Genomic DNA, 18,324 nt, shown 5'->3' on the forward strand with positions numbered 1-18,324 from the left:
GACCTGCTTACAGTCCCAGTGGGTCCATGTTGCTGATGAAGCAGGATGATGTCACCTAAAATGTCTTTTGAGTGAGTTACCATGTGACTTCATGTCACCCTCTCAAAACATTCTTTATAAGTCTCAGAGTTCAAGCAGACCACAATGAAAAGACCATTTTGCTTTGATCCAGATCAATTATACCGAACCACAGTGTGAAAGTGGCCGTACGTTATTAAAAGTGATACATAATGGTATTAACTAGGTCTTTTTGCTGCTTCCCTTCATTTCTTACGTCTACTCAGACATTTTTGTAAACCTTTGCAGGAGAAGGTCAAATTAAATAATTGAGTTTTCTTAATTTGTGCATAAATGCTTTAAGAATACTTCAGCAAAACATAAGATGGAAAAAAAACGGCTTTATGGAATATAATACATATACTGTATATATAATATATTGTCACATCTTTTATCAGATTATTCTTACAGTCTGGAACTTTTCCCTCAACATGTGTGTGGAAACACAGCTGCTGTCACCAGTTTAATGTGGGAGGAAGCCAGACGTCTTCACCAGGTTTCTGCTAACTCAGAGTATGATCTCATTATAATTATGAAGTATGTGTGCATCACAGTGCTCGCTGGGTCCTTTTAGGGGTTTTAGTGGCTGTACGCTCAGACACGGCCCAGCTTACTGTAATTACATCGTGCTCGTGACTTTTGGCAGCAATGAAGAAGAAGAGAGTTTCCTCAGAATGGTGTGTTCAGACTATCCAGTGTCTGTACAGCATAGTCTGGTTTATGTTAACCTGACATGCTGGTATGATCCTATGAGAGCTTAACATTGTTGAGCATTTGTGTCAATTTTATTTATATCACCAATCACAAATTTGCCTCAAGGGGCTTTGTGTCAGGACAACTTAGATATTGTATTATGTAGATATATCTATATTTGATCATTTAAAGAGCAGATACAAATATGGTCAACATATGCAGTTTCCAGTTATTTATTGGCCGACATATACACCTATACCTATGTATCTGTGATGAGCTAAAATAGCTTGACAACATTTGCCATGACGATTTATTGGTCAGGCTTTAGATGTTGTTATATATTATAACATATTGTTGTGATTCATTTATATGCTACAAGCAGCAGGTGACAGCTAACCTCAACCGGTTGACATTTCAATCATCTAAAAGCTCTTTCAGTGCGGCCTCTACCTTTCCAAGACGCTAATTCAAGTGGAAACCATTTCATGATGGCTTTTAAAGCTGTAATGAAGCATGAATGTATTACTGCCAGGGTCTCCTGAACCTCTGGGTCAGAGCCTCTGAGTCAGAACCTCTGAGTCAGAGCCTCTGAGTCAGAGCCTCTGAGTCAGAGCCTCTGAGTCAGAGCCTCTGGGTCAGAGCCTCTGGGTCAGAGCCTCTGGGTCAGAGCCTCTGGGTCAGAGACTTGAAGTGACTGTTGTCAACATTTCTTGTCAGGCTTTTCACCTCTCCTTTGAGTGGGGCCATTCGTACCAGATATAAACACTTAGTCTGCAGACATGCTCAGTGATACTTTGTAGTAACTAGTTGGCTTGAAGCAGTCTAAACAATCCATGGATGGATATCAGATTTCGGGCCGATACTGACTCAAGTAGCTACAATGAGTATTGGTCACAATGGCGCCGATATATTCAATTTAACTGTTTAAATGTTTAAATACTAAATATACTACTGGAATTGTGACCAATTCTTGCTGCATTAAAAAGGCTTACACTTCAAGTGTAATATATGTTAGTTGCAAATGTACAATTTATTATTTTAATAATAAATAACATTTCAGTAAATGTATATCTATGTATGTATGTTTTAAGAGATTAAGTGAGGCCTGATGTTTCCTTACACATAAAGAATGATCCCAGTCTCTTCCATTCAGTGAGGCGTACAGCTTATTGATTAAACACTGGTATCTGATCTGTACTCTGTATCTGTATGTGAACCTCTGCAGCTTTACTGGTCACATAGCTTTCTCCATTTTTAGAAATCGATGTGGTTCAGGCAACATTTGTTCAAACCCCCATCCTGTTTGACTTTTTCTGTTGGAGGACTCCAAGTTTGCAAAGATACCAAATGATTCAGGCTTGAGGATATACATTAATGTACAAACATCTAAGGTATTACCATTATATGGAGCTGTGCAGAAAAATAAAATAAAATAGTATCATACGTTAGAAAGGCTGTATTTCTCTTGAATCCCTCAGTCAACATAAAAGCAGCGTCTCCATCACTGCCTGTCTGTCTACTCCCTGTTGTCCCCCAGCAGAGACTCCAGATGTCTACATCGTGGAGCGTCTGTTCTCCAGCAGTCTGGTAGTCGTAGTGAGCACCGCCATGCCGCAGCGCATGAACATCTACCACTTCAAGAAGGGGACGGAGATCTGCAACTACAGCTATCCCAACAACATCCTGGCTGTCAAGCTCAACAGACAGGCGAGTTACCCTGTTTCACACCCACAACCCTCAGATATGACTGTGTACACCATAATTCATCACAGTTAGGAAGTAATTCACTCAGTCAAGATCTTCACATGTTGCTGAATCATCTTTTTTGGCTACCTAATCCTAAAAATATTAAAACATACGCCCTAAATCTAAAGCATTCCGTGATTTATGCTTCACCTGGTAAGAACGTTTAATGCATCTGGAGTTCACTTCTCTTACTTTTTCTCTGAATAGAAAGTGAAGAGAAAATATAAAATCAATTTAAGAGAAGGGTGGTGCATGAGGCCCCTTGTTACTATAACAAGTGGGCTTTCACTGACAGAAGCCAACCCTGACTGCATGACTGTGGAGTGTAATGCCTGAGGTCTGTTGTGTCTTGCAGAGGCTGGTGGTGTGCCTTGACGAGTCCATTTATATCCACAACATCAAAGACATGAAGCTGCTCAAGACTCTGCTCAACACTCCGTCCAACCCCTCAGGTAAGACATTAATACCAAGAGGGGTTCTTGGTAATCACACACATAAAGAGCCCTAGGCCACTGTCTGTAAAACACATCCTTCCTGGTTCACATAGAGTTTCTCCATTTGTTGCTTGTTTGGACTATATATTATAGAACATAACCAACTGATGGTTGACTGACCCTGAACAATTATTGGTTCTGTCGTCTCGCAGGTCTCTGTGCTCTTTCTATCAACCATTCCAACTCCTACCTGGCGTACCCTGGCAGTGCCACCATTGGGGAGATTGTAGTGTATGACGCCAACAATTTGGTAGGAAACATGTCATCACAGCACACCTCAAATAATCTGTATTCCTCCCTGATTTCAAATGGAGTCACATGATTTTATTACAATTGCATTGTTAATTAAGCTCTGCAAACCATCTCTGTGGCTCTACAGAAACTCTACGCAAGCTTTTTTGTGGAAGTAAATTAGGCATGATGTAAATTGCATCAGTGTATAGTAACGCTCTTTCTTTCTGTCCCCGGTATCGTCCTCTTGGTCCTTTCAGAACACAGTGACCATGATCCCGGCTCATGACAGTCCTCTGGCAGCTCTCACCTTCAACACCTCAGCCACCAAACTTGCCAGCGCCTCAGAGAGGGTAAAAAAGACTCCCTGTACTGTAAATGTAGCTGATGAAGCAAGAGTCAGTCCGAGAGTGGCAGTCTGTCCATCCATCACTTTGGTCCAGTTATGGATGTGCAGGGTCCCCACAGAATGAATCCTTGTTATTGTGATGACCTCCTGACCTTTCCTTTTCATCTGTCTCTGACCAGCACTTTCATCCATATGAGCTCAGAAGCTAAGGCTGTATTTCCATTTAATTTGCTGATGAATTCTAATATGCTTTTTTTTCCTTTTCGGTGACGTTTCCTCCAGTGACACCACCATGCCGCATTATGACTTTACAAGGCAGATTACTATGAAATGTGTTAAGCACATTTATGTTCACTAGGGGACGAATCCTTGTCATCTTGATCACTTTGACACACTACCTCCATCTTTCAGCCAAAATGTGAACTTTGTGCAGGTTGCCATGACAGTTGAACACATTATGGCGCATGACCACATAACACTTTACATCTTCAGCCAAACTACTTCTATGGATCTGTTAGTAACAGTGAAGTGCATTGTGTCTTTCTTTCAAAGCTTTTGTATTATCAGATACAAGAGCAGTGTAGCCTCAATAGCTGTAGATATGATGGCCTTTCTAAGGTTTTAAGGGTTGTTTGACGTACCTATTTGTCGTAACTGTATTACCTACAGTAGATGGAGTTTGTACAAACAGACAGGAGTATCAGCAGAGTTTGGTGACTTTTAATAGAGCATGTTTCACTTTCAGTTCAGTTCACCGTCAGAAAGGGCTGTCTGACAGCAAGGTAAAGCGGTCCTTAACCTTATTAGGTGCCAAAATACGTCCACAGCAGTACATGGTTTGCTCCTGTCTGTTTCTCCAAACTCCATCTACTGTAGTAATACACTGACTATGGAGAAGTACCTCATACAACCACACTTCAAAACATCACAACTATCTCTTTATACAGATTTATGTCATGCATTAATCCAGAATGATATTCAATTCTACAACTTCGCCTCACTTGCCTCTCATGACCCATCACGTCTAGTTACATATCAGATTATAAATGGAGGAACACTGAAGATCATCAGAAGGGAAGAACAGCTGCTGAACTAGTTCCACACAGAAAAGAAGCATCTGCTAGAAATTTGTAATACAGATGACACCTCACTGGCTGTGTGTCGTTACAGGGCACCGTTATTCGAGTGTTCTCCATACCTGAGGGGCTGCGTCTGTTTGAGTTCCGCCGGGGCATGAAGAGGTCAGAGTTCAATCACATCCTATAAGATCTGCACCCTGTCCAAAGAATGAGCACAGCAACAGATATAAACTAGATCATCATTCCAAATACATATGGAGTCATTCTTGCAGTGCTGCAGACATGCACGTTTCCTGGAGACTTAATTATTGATTAATGACTGAATTATAGTTTTTAAATGGCACATGACTTCAGTGGTTTCAGACAATAGCTTACTATTGGTCAAAATGTATATCCACTTTACTACATTGATTAATCTTCAAGTGTGTGTGTGTGTGTTTATGTCTGTTTCTCTGCAGGTATGTCAATATAAGCTCTTTATCCTTCAGCCCAGATGGCCAGTTCCTCTGTGCGTCCAGCAACACAGAGACGGTGCATATCTTTAAACTAGAGCAGCTGGGACCAAGGTACACACACACACACACACACACACACACACTGTAAACACAACAAGTTAATGTAACCATGTGTCACCTTTGCCTGTGGTTGGTTGCTATATTTAAGGAAAGCTACAATTTATTACAACCTGTATTTAGTGGAGGAGACGAGTCTGCCACTTGGACAGCCTACGTGGGGAAGATGTTCTCAGCAGCCAGCAGCTACCTCCCTGCTCAGGTATCCGGCATGATGAGCCAGGACCGGGCCTTTGCCACCGTCCACCTGGTGACATCGGGCCAGAGGAACATCTGCACCCTAGCTATGTGAGCTTCTCTGTGATCTTTGGGAATCAGGGAATGGGCCTTTTACATTACATTCAGCCTTTCTGTGTTCATGTGTGGTTTCTTCACACAACTAGTTTTGTTTTTGACCTTGAGAGAAGAGATTTTGACTCGTCTTCATCTCCTAAAAGAATCTGTGGATTAAGATGTGGGTTGACACACCATTTCTATTTGTCCTCATTCCTGATCCAGCCTATGACCGACAGAGAAATGGGGTTGACTGCAAACTATTTTTCGGGTGACAAAGTGTAAATGAATCAGTTCCTCTTACTGTTGGGTTGGACATTAGTAAATGTTTATAATTTAACAACTTAAACGGGTACTCAATCTAATGTTCCAGGATCCAGAAGCTTCCGCGGCTACTGGTGGCCACAGCTGACGGCCAGCTGTTCATCTACAATGTGGATCCACTGGATGGAGGCGAGTGCACGTTAGCCCACAAACACAGGTGAGGTTACAATTGATTTCACATCCACGGATGAGATAGATGTGAAGCAGTAGGAGGGAGGAGAAACCCTGCACTTTTCATCGGTTAATTCATAAATCAACGTTTCGGCACATGTTTATTCAAGATACATTTACAAATCTAAAACTCAGTTTACCCAAAGAGCAGCATGTTCAGTTCATAGAGTCAGACAGTCAGATTACTGGGATGGAAATAGGCCTTGTTTTTTTACCTGCCAGTAAAATAAGAAATAATGAATGGCAGACAAATCTCACATCAGATTTGTTACAATATCCATTGCTAATAAATCATGAATTTCCCAATTCTACCAAAAGTTGCCTACTTAAAAAGTAAAGTTAAGGTTAAGGTGATCAATATGACATTCAGAGCATTAATATCAAACAACTATAGTTGAGTAATGTCTACCTGAGTAGGAAATAAAATCAGATCTTCTCTGTGATTGTACTACATAGCTGGTCTGGCCGTGCAGGCCTTTTAGTGCATGTGGTCCCAGTGTCTGCCCCCCCCACTGAAGAGCTTATATGGCAGTTATAGCTGATAACGCCATCCCAACCGAGGGTGTTGTCATGGAAGCGTTTCGCCCACCCTCTGGTTCCCTCTCAGGTTAACACAGAACTGTCGCCGTTGTTTGCATTGTTACCGCTATTAGCATCGTTAGCTTCTAGCCACCGGCTCAGCCATGTTCAGAGGTAATAGATATGCTCTGAATTCCATATTGAGCACCTTTTAACATGACAAAACTTCAAAACAACAAATCATTTGAATGAGATACCAGGATATAGTCTGTAATACTATGATTCCCATGAGTGTTTTCACAGAGCAAATAACATCAACAGAGACTGTACAGTAGTATGGTCATTCATAGCCAACAAAGGCTTCTGACATCCAAATGTCGACATTATCTGTTCCAATACAAAAAAGAGAATTCGAGAGTCTGAGAGTAGAAAGAACATTTGGGTGCATGCCTGAAAGATGCTTTATTTCTGATATATTTCAAACATAAACTAACAGAAAGTGATACAGAGTAAATCTAAAGATAACACATAAGAAGAAATCATGTCCAACTGCAAATGTAGGCAAATTATCATTTGTCATCCTGCCACTGGAAGTCGCCAAAGTCAAACATTTTTAAATCATATAGGGATGTTCTGTTTCTTAGCCTGGGTCTTATATTAGGGCAAGCAGCACAAGGGCCAACACTAAGGGTTTCTAAATAAATAAATAAAAAATGTTTACAGAATAATTTCAAACACTTGTTTCTCAATCAGACTAAAAGTGAATACCAAAATCAGCCCGCTGGATTAGCTATTGTACCTAATTGCATAAAGATCTTTCTGCCCAACCAAACAGCTGCCTAATCATCTGCAAATGCTGGTTTGTTTATGTGTGAGGTGGTGTGTATGTGTCAGTTCAGCATATAGCTGGAGATGAGAGAAGGCCTGGTTATGTGCGTTGTTCTCTGGATAAGGGATTTTAATGTACCTTGAAATGTTTGCAGAATACATTGCAATTGGATTGGCCAGGCCCCATCAGGAGCCAGTCTGTCTCTCATCTCTGTCAATGGACTCTCAACCAGGTGTAACTGACCTCTGAAGAAAGGAAGCCTGATCCCCCAACTCTGTCCCTTCCTGCTATCTCAAGCAAACTCAGCAAATGGCTACAAAAAGCTCAGGGATACTCCACACACCAGCTAGGGAAACACCAGGGTTGTTGTTGGCAAGCTCCAACTGACCAAATCTAATGTTGAGATGCTGGCAAAATGTAGATAACAAGATCACTCGCTGATGCCAGGTGGCCTGTGATCAGAGTCATTATCCAGATTCAGACTGCAGGTTGATATCAGAGAGATTATTTTATCTGTGGGTTTTGAAGTCCCTGAATCCAAAAGCCCCAGATTTGGGTACAGATCCTGTAGAAGCCACTGAAACCAACAAAACTTCCAGTGTTGTGTCTCTGTATCGTACACTTGTGTGTGGCAGTTGCATACTGTGATGTGATATTGGAGGGTTATAAAACTCAAAACTTTGCTTCATTCCTCACAGTGTTAAATTAGTCTGAAAGCCTGAGACACTCAAGAAAAAAAAGTCTTGACAAAACGCCAGTTTAAGTTGTGTTCTTGCTTCCTTCTTTCTCTTCCTCTCTCAGGCTCTTTGGTGTTGATGATGACCAGGGGGAAGTTATGGAGACAGAAGGGTCAGAGATCCCAGGACCAGCACAGACTTGTCCATCCTACGCTGCGACCGCTGCTTTACCAGCCTCTGGTCCCGTCACTGCAACCCTCACTGGTTAGTAGTCGCACACATTTCTCTATTTGTGTGTAACAGGAAGGGTAACTGCTGAACTAGCCTAGTGTTTAACCAGGGGCCTTTTAGTACCGGCTTTTTTGTCAACTTTCCATGACTTGATCTAAGGAGAACTGCAATGTTTGTGGTGGACAACATGTATTTTGAAGACGGAAGCAGTACGAGTTAGCACTTCTACTAGTACTATACTATAGGTTCCTAAACCAAGACCCGGTGCATGTTGTATGCAGTTGTCTGAAAGCCTTGGCAGAGTGCCAGATAACCACCCTCTTCCTTTGTCGCACGAAACGATCCAGTTGATTTCCCACCAAATCTCAAAGTAATTAAACACACCCATGTAGGCTCCTGATGTTGGCTGGTGTTTTTGTTTGATAACAGAGGTGTATTGGTAATAGTAATTATGTTTATATCATAAAATCATGATTTGATGTTAGCAAGACTAGCATCTTTCCAATGGGGCCATTTTTTGCCTTCTACCTGTTCAAGTGTGGCCTCAGTTTGCTTCAAACAAATTGCTTGTTGCCAACCATAGTCTGTTGATAAAAAGTGGACGTAGTCACCATGACGTCACCCATTGGTTTGTTTCACAACTAGAAATGGCACGAGAGGGTGAAGCTAAGTACAACCAAATGCTGAATGAAGACATTTTTCGGCAACCGAAACATTACATTTAACTTTCATGAATTGAAAACACACTGAAAGGTTTCGAGTTGTAAGGCGAAAACGGACAACTCCCAGACCAGACAACGTTGTAGTAGCAACCTGTCAATCACTGTTTAGCCCCGCCCTAAAGCATCCCCTGCTTTATGGTCTGTTTGACTCTAAATGGACCATCATTTACTAAATGAACATCATGCTGAATTGAAGAAGACTTGAAACTAGAGATTGAGACCATAAACTCATGTTTACAATGTTTACAATGTTTACTGAGGTAATAAATCAAGAGAGAAGTAGAGTCATTTTCTCATAGACTTCTATACAACCAGAGGAGTCGCCCCTGGTGGACATTAGTGAGAATGCAGGTTTCAGACCCAGAAGTTGCTGCTTGTTGCATACTTAGCTTACTTAGGTAATGCTGATGAAACTGAGCAGATCTGATCTGAACTAATTTAATGTTCACACAAGTTATACTGAAAACATTATTTTTGCCTGTGTCATGTAAAGATCAGGCTGCTCTGATGATGGGTCTGCCTCCTTCACCTGTTTCTACCCAGGATACTCTGAAGATGGCGGCGCAAAGAAAGGCGTAGTCATTCCAGAACACGAGTTCGCTGCTGGACCTGTGTGTCTCGACGACGAGAACGAGTTTCCTCCTGTGAGCATCCTGAAGTGCTAACTGTCAGCTATAGCTAGGTCTCCTTCAGCAGGTGTACTTTATAGGCATGCCAAAGCATTGATGCACACAGTAAGAGCGAGATAGCAAGCCAGCTGACTGACACAGTTCAGAAATGATGACCATCCCTCTTTCCCTGATACCAAAAACAAGCAGAATGATCTGCAAATGAGAGCAGAGTGAGGAACTCTGGATTTAACTTAGTACGAAGTTGTCTTTACATAATCCATATAACCAATAAATGATTAACTCCGCGGTTTATTAGCGTACACTAAGCTAAAACTAATGTAGTCTAATGCAACAGTCCTGAATGAATCCTCCCTTCATGGTTCTATTCAGTTTGTAGTGAAACTGTTTTAGAGATATTGATTCAACTCTATTTTCGAGGGTGACGTTTGATTAGTGTTATGGTATACTGAGAGGTTTTCGAATATAAAGTCCTCAAAAAATACTTTTGGGAGTTGGCAGTAATAAGGGTCCTTGTACTTGTGCACAAGGTAAAACATGCAGAGAGAGAGAAATGCATGTTGTGCTTTTTTGAATAGTACTTTAAGTACTGTTATAATCTATCACTTAAAGGACCACTGTGTAGCATTTAAGGGAATTGGCATAAATTGAATTACTATGTTTTCATTACTGTATAATCACCTGAAACTAAGAATCATTGTCTTTTCGCTAGAATGAGTCCTTCATATCTACACAGGGAGCAGGTCCTCTTCACAGATGCCGCCATGTTGCACCGCCATGTTTCTACAGTAGCCCAGAATGGACAAACCAAACACTGACCTTAGACAGGGCCTTTCATGTTGTCTGAAGGCCGCCTTAGTATTTAGTTGGTTGCAATCTGCAGCTTCACCACTAAGATGCCACTAAATCCTACACACTGGTCCTTTGGTTGTCATCTCTTGTGTGCAAAGAAAATCTAAAACCTTATTAAAGCAGGAAACACTTAAGTTGTTGAAAAGATTCTTCTCTAAAGAAATTCAGACATTGTCAGATTTTCTTTCAAATCAACTTCATGGATGAATACATGAATAAGCGAGTAAAACGCTTTACATACAGCATGTAAGCAAACAGAAATTAAAGTACAAAGCTTAACACCTGGTCATTCTATACTTGTGCACCACTGGACATTACAAAGTAAGCTGTGAAAAAGGATGAATGCTTTCACCATAATTAAAGCTTCAACAGCTTAAAACGTTTTAGAATCCTCATTGATGCCACCTCTTACAACTGTAAGAGGTGCACTAAAAGGAGCAGAGTAACTACTCTGCTCCTTTTGGTGCACCAGGTGGCAAATATTGGAGGAGCAGCATGGATCTCTCTGAATAAAGCCATAAGTAACATTTGCGTTAAAGTCACCAGAATGACAAAAGGCCATGACTTTAACAGACAGATGGATCCAGTGATCGTATGTATTCCATGTCTGAACGCTGTGTAGCAGTTAGAGTGATGTAGCTTTTGATCGTTTGCCGTCTGCAGGACTTTTTGTGTGAGCCTCCTGATTTATGCATCTTATCACCTACACTATGTTACTTAACACTTAGCAGAGTGAGTACTCTGGCCATTACCAGATTACATTACATCTTGTATTAAAGGAACATTCCAGTAATTTACAGCGAGGGTCTTACTCCATTCTGTCTACGGTTCATGCTAAATTTATGCTTATCCTTGAGTCTGGCAAAAACAAGTTTATCAGGAAAAGTAAAGTATTCCAAATGTACTTTTATTATTTAAATTGACCAAATTGTGCATCAATATGTTAACCACTTGTATCTGAGTCCAAGTGAGGTAAACAGCAAACGCCTGCTAACCAAACTACCTTCCTATTCCTCTGCAGTAAAAACAAAAGCTATACAACTCATCCTTTCACATATTTGGGATGATTCTATGACGGCAGATTAAACATATTACAAAAATACGTCCTGATTGTTTTGTACATGTTGTACTGGAATTTCCCTTTAACCCAGAAATTAGGCATTAACTGCATTTGACAAATCCTGTAGTGAAAACTAACGGGTGTGTTCATGTGTTTTGGTAGATTAATTGGTGCCGAGACGGAACTGGAGGTGGCCGGGCCAGGCGCTCGTGAGGGGTAGAAGGACAGATGGACAGACAGACAGACAGACAGACAGACAGGCGCTGTGGGATGATCCGCAAAAAAAAGTCTTTCAGGGTGCCAAGTTATTTTTTCCGTTGGAGAGAAAATTGCATTAACATTCAAGTTGACCAAGAAGTAGATGTCATGAGGAATTTGGTCCTCATGTTACATAATGATTGTGTGAAAGATACAACTCTGATTTTGTCAAAGCAGCAATAGTACCTCTAAACTTCCCTCCAGCTTACTGTCGACTTACAAAACATCCCCAGTGAACTGAGAGCACATTTCTCAACCTGTAGATGCTGTTGGTAACTTACAAAAATCAGGGAGTTTGTCTTTCAGGAGTGCTGAAAGTATGAGGTGCATGCTGGAGCAGAAATATAACCACAATTTTCATAGAATTTTTACTTGACAAATATTTTAGTTAGTTGCATTGTTGTAGCAACATTTTTTCATTAATAATATTTTAGTTCACATCCATGATAAATAATTGAATTGTCATTTTTATTCTGTATTGTAATGACATGTAATAGATGTTTGTATGTATGCCTCCTGGATACACTTCAGATGGTGCGTTTGTACTGTATGTTTGTTTGTGCCTATTATCATTTGTAAAAGAGCAAAGTATTTTGCTAATTGCACAAGACCAAAACAAGTGAAAGAAACAAAGAAATAAACACAGAGTGGAGTAAGAAAGAACCTATGCAAAGCAAAGGATTTGTCTTGTTTTATTTTTATGACATGCATTGTTGTATTTTTGGCTGCACACCTCTGCCGCCGTTTATTTCCACTCCCAAAAACATGACAAACAAACACTCACTTCCTTCTCACCTTCAATCCCCAACCTGACGTTGCGTCACCATGGTTACTCTCATTCCCTTTAAGGGCACCTGTGGATTATGTCCTTAAATCCACGACAGCGTTTCCCTTTTCACATGACAAAGGAACTCATAGATCAGATGTTGGTGTTTATGGTTTTATAAGAGAAGTCGATTTACAGCAACAGGTAGTGGTGTTGCATAAGTGTGTTCAGCTGTCGGTACACGGTGATCTATTTAATAATCTGACCATTCTAGTGATTTACACACTTCTATTGTTACTTTTACAGTAATCAAACATTCACCTTTACAGTAGTCATGGTCAGACGACATGATGTACGGCGTTGTATAGTTTGTGAGGAGCCTAAACTGTCCCCATTTTAACATCAATGTTAATCTTTCCTTTTGAGGACGCCTCCTCAAAGGTTGCGTCATAGGAAGAAAGGAGGTCCAAGATCAATTCAGATGGCTTAGACCAGTGGTTCTCAAACTGTGGGGCGCCCCCCTCTAGTGGGGCGCAGTGGTATTACAGGTGGGGCGCAGGGGGAAATGCAGAATTCTTTTTTTTTTTTTTTTTTTTTTAATTAATTAATTTAGTAATTAATAAATACATGGCGAAATGTATGGAAGCCCGTTTCCGCCACTGCCCGTTGCGCCACTTGCTTTTCTTGTTGCTTCTGATGCGTTATTGTGTATTTTCATTGTGTATTTTCACCTCATGACAACATCACAAACATCTGCCTCATTAATTTGCAGCGCTACAAAGATTTGTCTCGGAAACCAGCTGTATTGTAAACTGCTCCGTAGTACACGTCAAAATGCTCCACGGTAAACACGCAATCTGGTTTACTTAAAAGTGAGTGCAATTTTCTGTATTCTATTATTTGAAAAAGCACAGACAGAGGAGTCACAAAATGTTATTTCAATAAAAATTCAACATAGACCATTTTGTTAGAATTTTGTTGGGGCGGTGGGGCATGAACATTTTTTCTTCCTCCAAAGTGGGGCGCGACAGAAAAAGTTTGAGAACCACTGGCTTAGACTGACACAAAACAACTGTACTATGTCAGTCTTGTCCTCTCTAAGGTTAGATTACAATATGTTCAAAAAGCTAGTCCAACAAAAGCCGAATAGATTTGCAAATAGGCCTATGTAAGAGTAGGTCAAATGAGAATATTTGGATAAGCACTATTTATCTTGCATTCTGCCTGCATTTTGTCCCATTTATACAAGGATGCTGTCACAGTTTAGTGCCACACATCAATCAAACACCAAAGAAGACATCTAGATGCACCTGTCAAGGCTGTTGAGCAAAATGTGCTTGTTGGGTCACTATTGCACCGCCACACACACGGACCCATTATTCAGGTTCATTATTTAATGCAACATGTAAGCACAATATGAAGTAAAACAAAGTCTTTATTTTTGTAACACAGTGTCCCTCTAAACCAGATTAGGTAATAAAGCAGGAGCCCATAGTCTTTCTACCAGGACACCATGCGTTTGTAGTTTCAACATTCTGTCCAGAACCAGTCTTCTGAGACTGTCTCCAGTGTCTGGACTACATGGTGTCATTAGCTTGTGATGAAGACATCAAGGTGTGCATGTGTTCAACCAATAAGGCCAAACCTGTATGAAGCTCTATTAACACTTTATTACAAATACATATTTTCCATCTTACCTGTAGTGCTATGTATTAATCTAGATAGTTTTGGTGTAAGTTGCTTGGTGTTGGAGATATTGGTCTTAGCGATGTCTGCCTTCTCTCCAATATAATGGGACTATATGACACTCTGCTGGTGCTTAAAACAGCAACAAAAACATTTGAAAAACTCATCAGCAATGTCTCTTTGCAGAAATGACGTGGTTACTGATCACAATCCACAGACCTGGTTGTGAGCAATTTTAGAAAGAGACATTGCTGTTGAGTTTCAAATCTATTTTATAAATATATAGTCAATTTGGTTCCATTATGTTGGAGAGAAGGCAGACATCTCTACGGCCGATATCTCCAATACTAACATCTGACACCAAAACAGTCTAGATTGATAAATAGCATTAGAGATAAGAGGAAAAATATTCTGGAGTGAACTGTCCCTTTAAGGCTTCTTATGCATTCATAATTGAACCACTCTAAAGTCCACCAGTCCAGTATGACTTATGTGCTTTTATTTCTGCTTACAGCTGCAAACTACAACATGATCAAACCTCCTAAAGAACTTGTGTCATTAACCCTGAACAGATTACGGTGTACAGCAATCATCACAGCTTATGTTCTGTAGAATCCAGTGGCGGCTGATGGAAGATTTTCTAGGTCGGGCTGTGCCACATCCAATTAATCTCAGCAAACATCCCAGAATGATTTAATGCAAAAATAATTAAGGTATCAAACACTGAACAACAGTGGCACACCCCAGAGATGGGTACATACCACTGAACAACAGTGGCATACCACTCTTGGGATAGGTACATACCATCCGCCACTTTTAGATCTCGGTGTCACTCCCTCAGACACTGAATTAAAATAGCATTAGGAGTGAAACGCTGAATTAAAACAGTATCACAAACAGTGTAATACTGCATCACAGTCTAGCGTGTTAACAAGTCTTATACACATTTATAGTTCATTTGAACTGCATGAACTCACACATGAATGAAAACAATAAAGAGAGAGAACACCTTGAAAGAGGACTTGACTGCAGCATCTGGCTGGTATCCTCAATCTCTGATGACAAGTGACCGTAAAAAAACAAACAATAAAAACTTTAGAAACACAATGTTCTGAACTTCTGGAAAGTTCTGTGACACCCGGATAAACACACTTAAAAGAAGCTTTGTGTGTGCAACTGTGGGTTCGCATGTGCCTCACATATATTAACATATCAGTGCAAGTCTTTACAAAAAGCTAATACAACAATACCATACAGTTTAAATGAACAGACTTGCGATGAGCCGATTACGTTAGATGAAGAAATTAAGCTAAAACAATGGACTAATGTTCAACAATAAAATGAGTTTGATCTGGTTTTAATGTTGCTCCTAGGATAACACACACAGGTAACGTTATTGTTAGCGTTACTTCAACTGTTCGTTGAATCGTCTTGATCACACGTCGGCGATTTCTGGTCCCCTCAGATCATGAAAACACAAATCTTTCTAATAAATTAAGAAAGTTGTTTGTGGTCCTTTTGTTGTTCAGACTACATTGAACATTTATTTAAACCAGATGGTGAATCAGAAAACTAATCAAATATAAAGCTTGAGTTTATTCTGTGATCTGTCTTCACTCTGGTGTTAAACTCCAGTCAGTCAGTCCGATCGGCTGCAGTGTCCAATCACATGACTGATGAACAATGAGGGGGCGTGTCGGCCGTTAAAAGACTTCCTGGAAGTCTGTTCTCGTGGTTCCTCGCTCATGGCTCCTCCGAAGTCCCTCCTCCGTCCTCGATCCTCGCTCCTCCGAGCTACGTTAGAGCTTTGGGACGGCCGTCAATATGGTGGCGCGAAACAACTTCCGGTTCAAGCGAGGATAGAGGAGCGAGGAAATGACCATTAAGAGACTTGAGAAGTACCCTAGGTCCGCCCACTTACTGTCAGGCGGAGGGGACGTGCAGGAAAAGCATATATTTTGCGCACATATCATATTGTACACACATTACTGGGTGCATTCCATATTTCAAAAATAAAAATATTGACAATTTGTATAATTTATTATTATTATTATTTTATTTTTTTTTGTGGCTCGAGGGGGGGGGGAGGGGGCGGAGCCCTAGCGCCCTCTATTGACCAGCTGGTAGAATCTTCTCTCTCTCTGTATGTCCTTTATCAGTACAGCCTTGATGTGGCCTAACATTAGCCATTATAACCAGCTGTAACCTCACACCCGGAGGCCTAACAGACTGCTGAGGGAAGACAGAGACAACTGGTTCCAGAAGAAAGAGCAGACAACAAGAAAACAACCTAGTTACATGACTGGACAAACATTTAGTCATCTTTAGAGTTGTACCGAACTCACTGACATCTGTTCTGTAATCACACACCCTGGTCATGTTGGACTTGTGTTACATCAGTGCACTGCAAATCAGGGTTACGTCTCAAATAGGATGGCAGAGGGTTGGTGGGGCACTGAGTTTGCATCTGGGAGGCCAATCAGATTTCAGGGCTGGAACTCCTTAGACACACCCAAGTCTCAAACAAAAGTACACAGGCACTGAACACTCAACACAAGTCAAAGGATCAGTCACAGCTGAGTGAGAGGTGAGTCATTCATTAGTTATACAGAACTAAATATTGGCATTCTCAAAAATGTGAAAAGTAAAAATTACATTTAAATAAAAGGAGGTATTTTATTCTGAAAGGGTCGAGCAGCTTTATAGCATTTATGTAAGAATATGGCATGATGATATCGGCAATCACATACTATTTAGGACGGTTTTCAAATGTTACAACGTTTCACAGTTATCTCATCTGCACTCTGTGTGGCTGTTTGGGAGGAAGCCCTTCTGCCTTCAGACACACACACACACACACACACACACACACAGTTATTTTATTTATGTCACAGAAATAAGCCTGTAGGCCTATACATATCAAAACTATCATCGTGTGACCACATTCATGATACCTTGTTCTCTAAATCACTAACAGGCTGCCAAGAATGTTTAAGTTTGTGGTTAACACCGTTTATATTTCGGTGGTGTTTCATCAGAACAGCGAAGGCGGCTGTTGAATTGCGTGGAGCGCCCTGCGCGTTCATGAAGCCGAGAGGGATTTGCGTGCCCGCGTCTGAGTACCGGTTAGAGCCGGTAAAGAGCTGTGAAAGCAGACCGGAAACAATCCGGTGGAGACAAAAGATGCGGCTGGCTGTAGCAACATCGGCTTTACTATTGGTCTTTTTCATTTATTCATTATACTGAGCAATAGGGTTAGTTTTTAAAATAATATTTAAAAATACACGTTGGCTTTGTGAATAGTCACGTTACATCAGCGAATGACTTTAAAGACACAACGGAATAAGGACGAGAGAGGCTGCTTCGGTCAGCTGCCGGTAAGTACCGTTAAAGTGTGACGGTAGCCTCAGCTCACAGCGGAGCGCAGCGGCGAAAAACGGAAGTCTGGATGAACCATGATGGATGCGGAACCCTGACAGCCTCCTCTGCATTGCGGTCCATAGTGTCTACGTGTATTTAATCACACTGGCAAAGAGGAGTCACAATAAAACCCTTCCGTGTCAAAATGAGAGTGTAAGGCTCATTTTAAAGTTAACCGGTGGCCACATGTTCTGCGGGTTTGAACAAGTAAGAGGTTAAAAAGCATACAACTTCATACATGTCTAGCAGAACCTGTTCTCCATCTGCGAGGAACAGATTATCTAGTTTGTGGGCGCGTCAATGACATGATGTCCATATTTTAGTGTTCAAGTCCATTGTTTTTCTTTTTAAATAATTTGATCTATGACATATATCATTTCATTCAATAAAAGCTATTAAGTTTGACATTTTTTTTCAGTACATTCAAATATTATTCATTCTTTTATGTTTTGGCATCTCAAACGATGAAAATGTCTGCAAATGTGCAGACTAAGAAAACTATCAAAAGATTTTTATTTTATTGATAATAAATTCAAAATTAACTGCGAAGATGGTACTTTTATTATAAAATGAAAGTGCAGAACAGTAAACATGATATTGCATCATCAAGAGGAACTCAACTGACCTTTATGGCAGAGTACACTGTGCAGTGTAGCTTTATGATTGTTCATGAATAAACACTGTGC

At 40.7% G+C, this 18,324-nt stretch overlaps 2 protein-coding genes across 3 annotated transcripts in view; both read left to right on the forward strand.

The window, feature by feature from the left end:
• The first annotated feature begins 2,205 nt into the window (after window positions 1-2,205).
• Window positions 2,206-13,069, forward strand: wipi1 (WD repeat domain, phosphoinositide interacting 1). Its single transcript, XM_031871118.1, has 11 exons — window positions 2,206-2,457; window positions 2,852-2,948; window positions 3,143-3,240; window positions 3,482-3,574; window positions 4,741-4,811; window positions 5,108-5,215; window positions 5,345-5,509; window positions 5,868-5,975; window positions 8,139-8,278; window positions 9,511-9,611; window positions 11,671-13,069. Exons 1-11 carry the CDS (start codon window positions 2,359-2,361, stop codon window positions 11,719-11,721), a joined length of 1,131 nt encoding a protein of 376 aa, XP_031726978.1. The 5' UTR covers window positions 2,206-2,358; the 3' UTR covers window positions 11,722-13,069.
• A 3,709-nt stretch (window positions 13,070-16,778) lies between these two features.
• slc16a6b (solute carrier family 16 member 6b) overlaps window positions 16,779-18,324 on the forward strand; it is a 7,893-nt gene continuing 6,347 nt past the window's right edge. The window contains exon 1 of one of the 2 annotated variants that reach the window (XM_031871089.1): window positions 16,779-16,805. The gene's annotated coding sequence lies outside the window, so the exon portion shown is untranslated. Of the gene's footprint in view, window positions 16,806-17,344; window positions 17,596-18,324 lie in introns of those variants that run through there. The other variant, XM_031871088.1, reaches the window with a different exon arrangement.

Source organism: Anarrhichthys ocellatus, unplaced genomic scaffold, assembly GCF_004355925.1.
Source record: "Anarrhichthys ocellatus isolate YVR2014 unplaced genomic scaffold, GSC_Weel_1.0 scaffold56, whole genome shotgun sequence".
In the NCBI taxonomy this organism is placed as follows: domain Eukaryota; kingdom Metazoa; phylum Chordata; class Actinopteri; order Perciformes; family Anarhichadidae; genus Anarrhichthys; species Anarrhichthys ocellatus.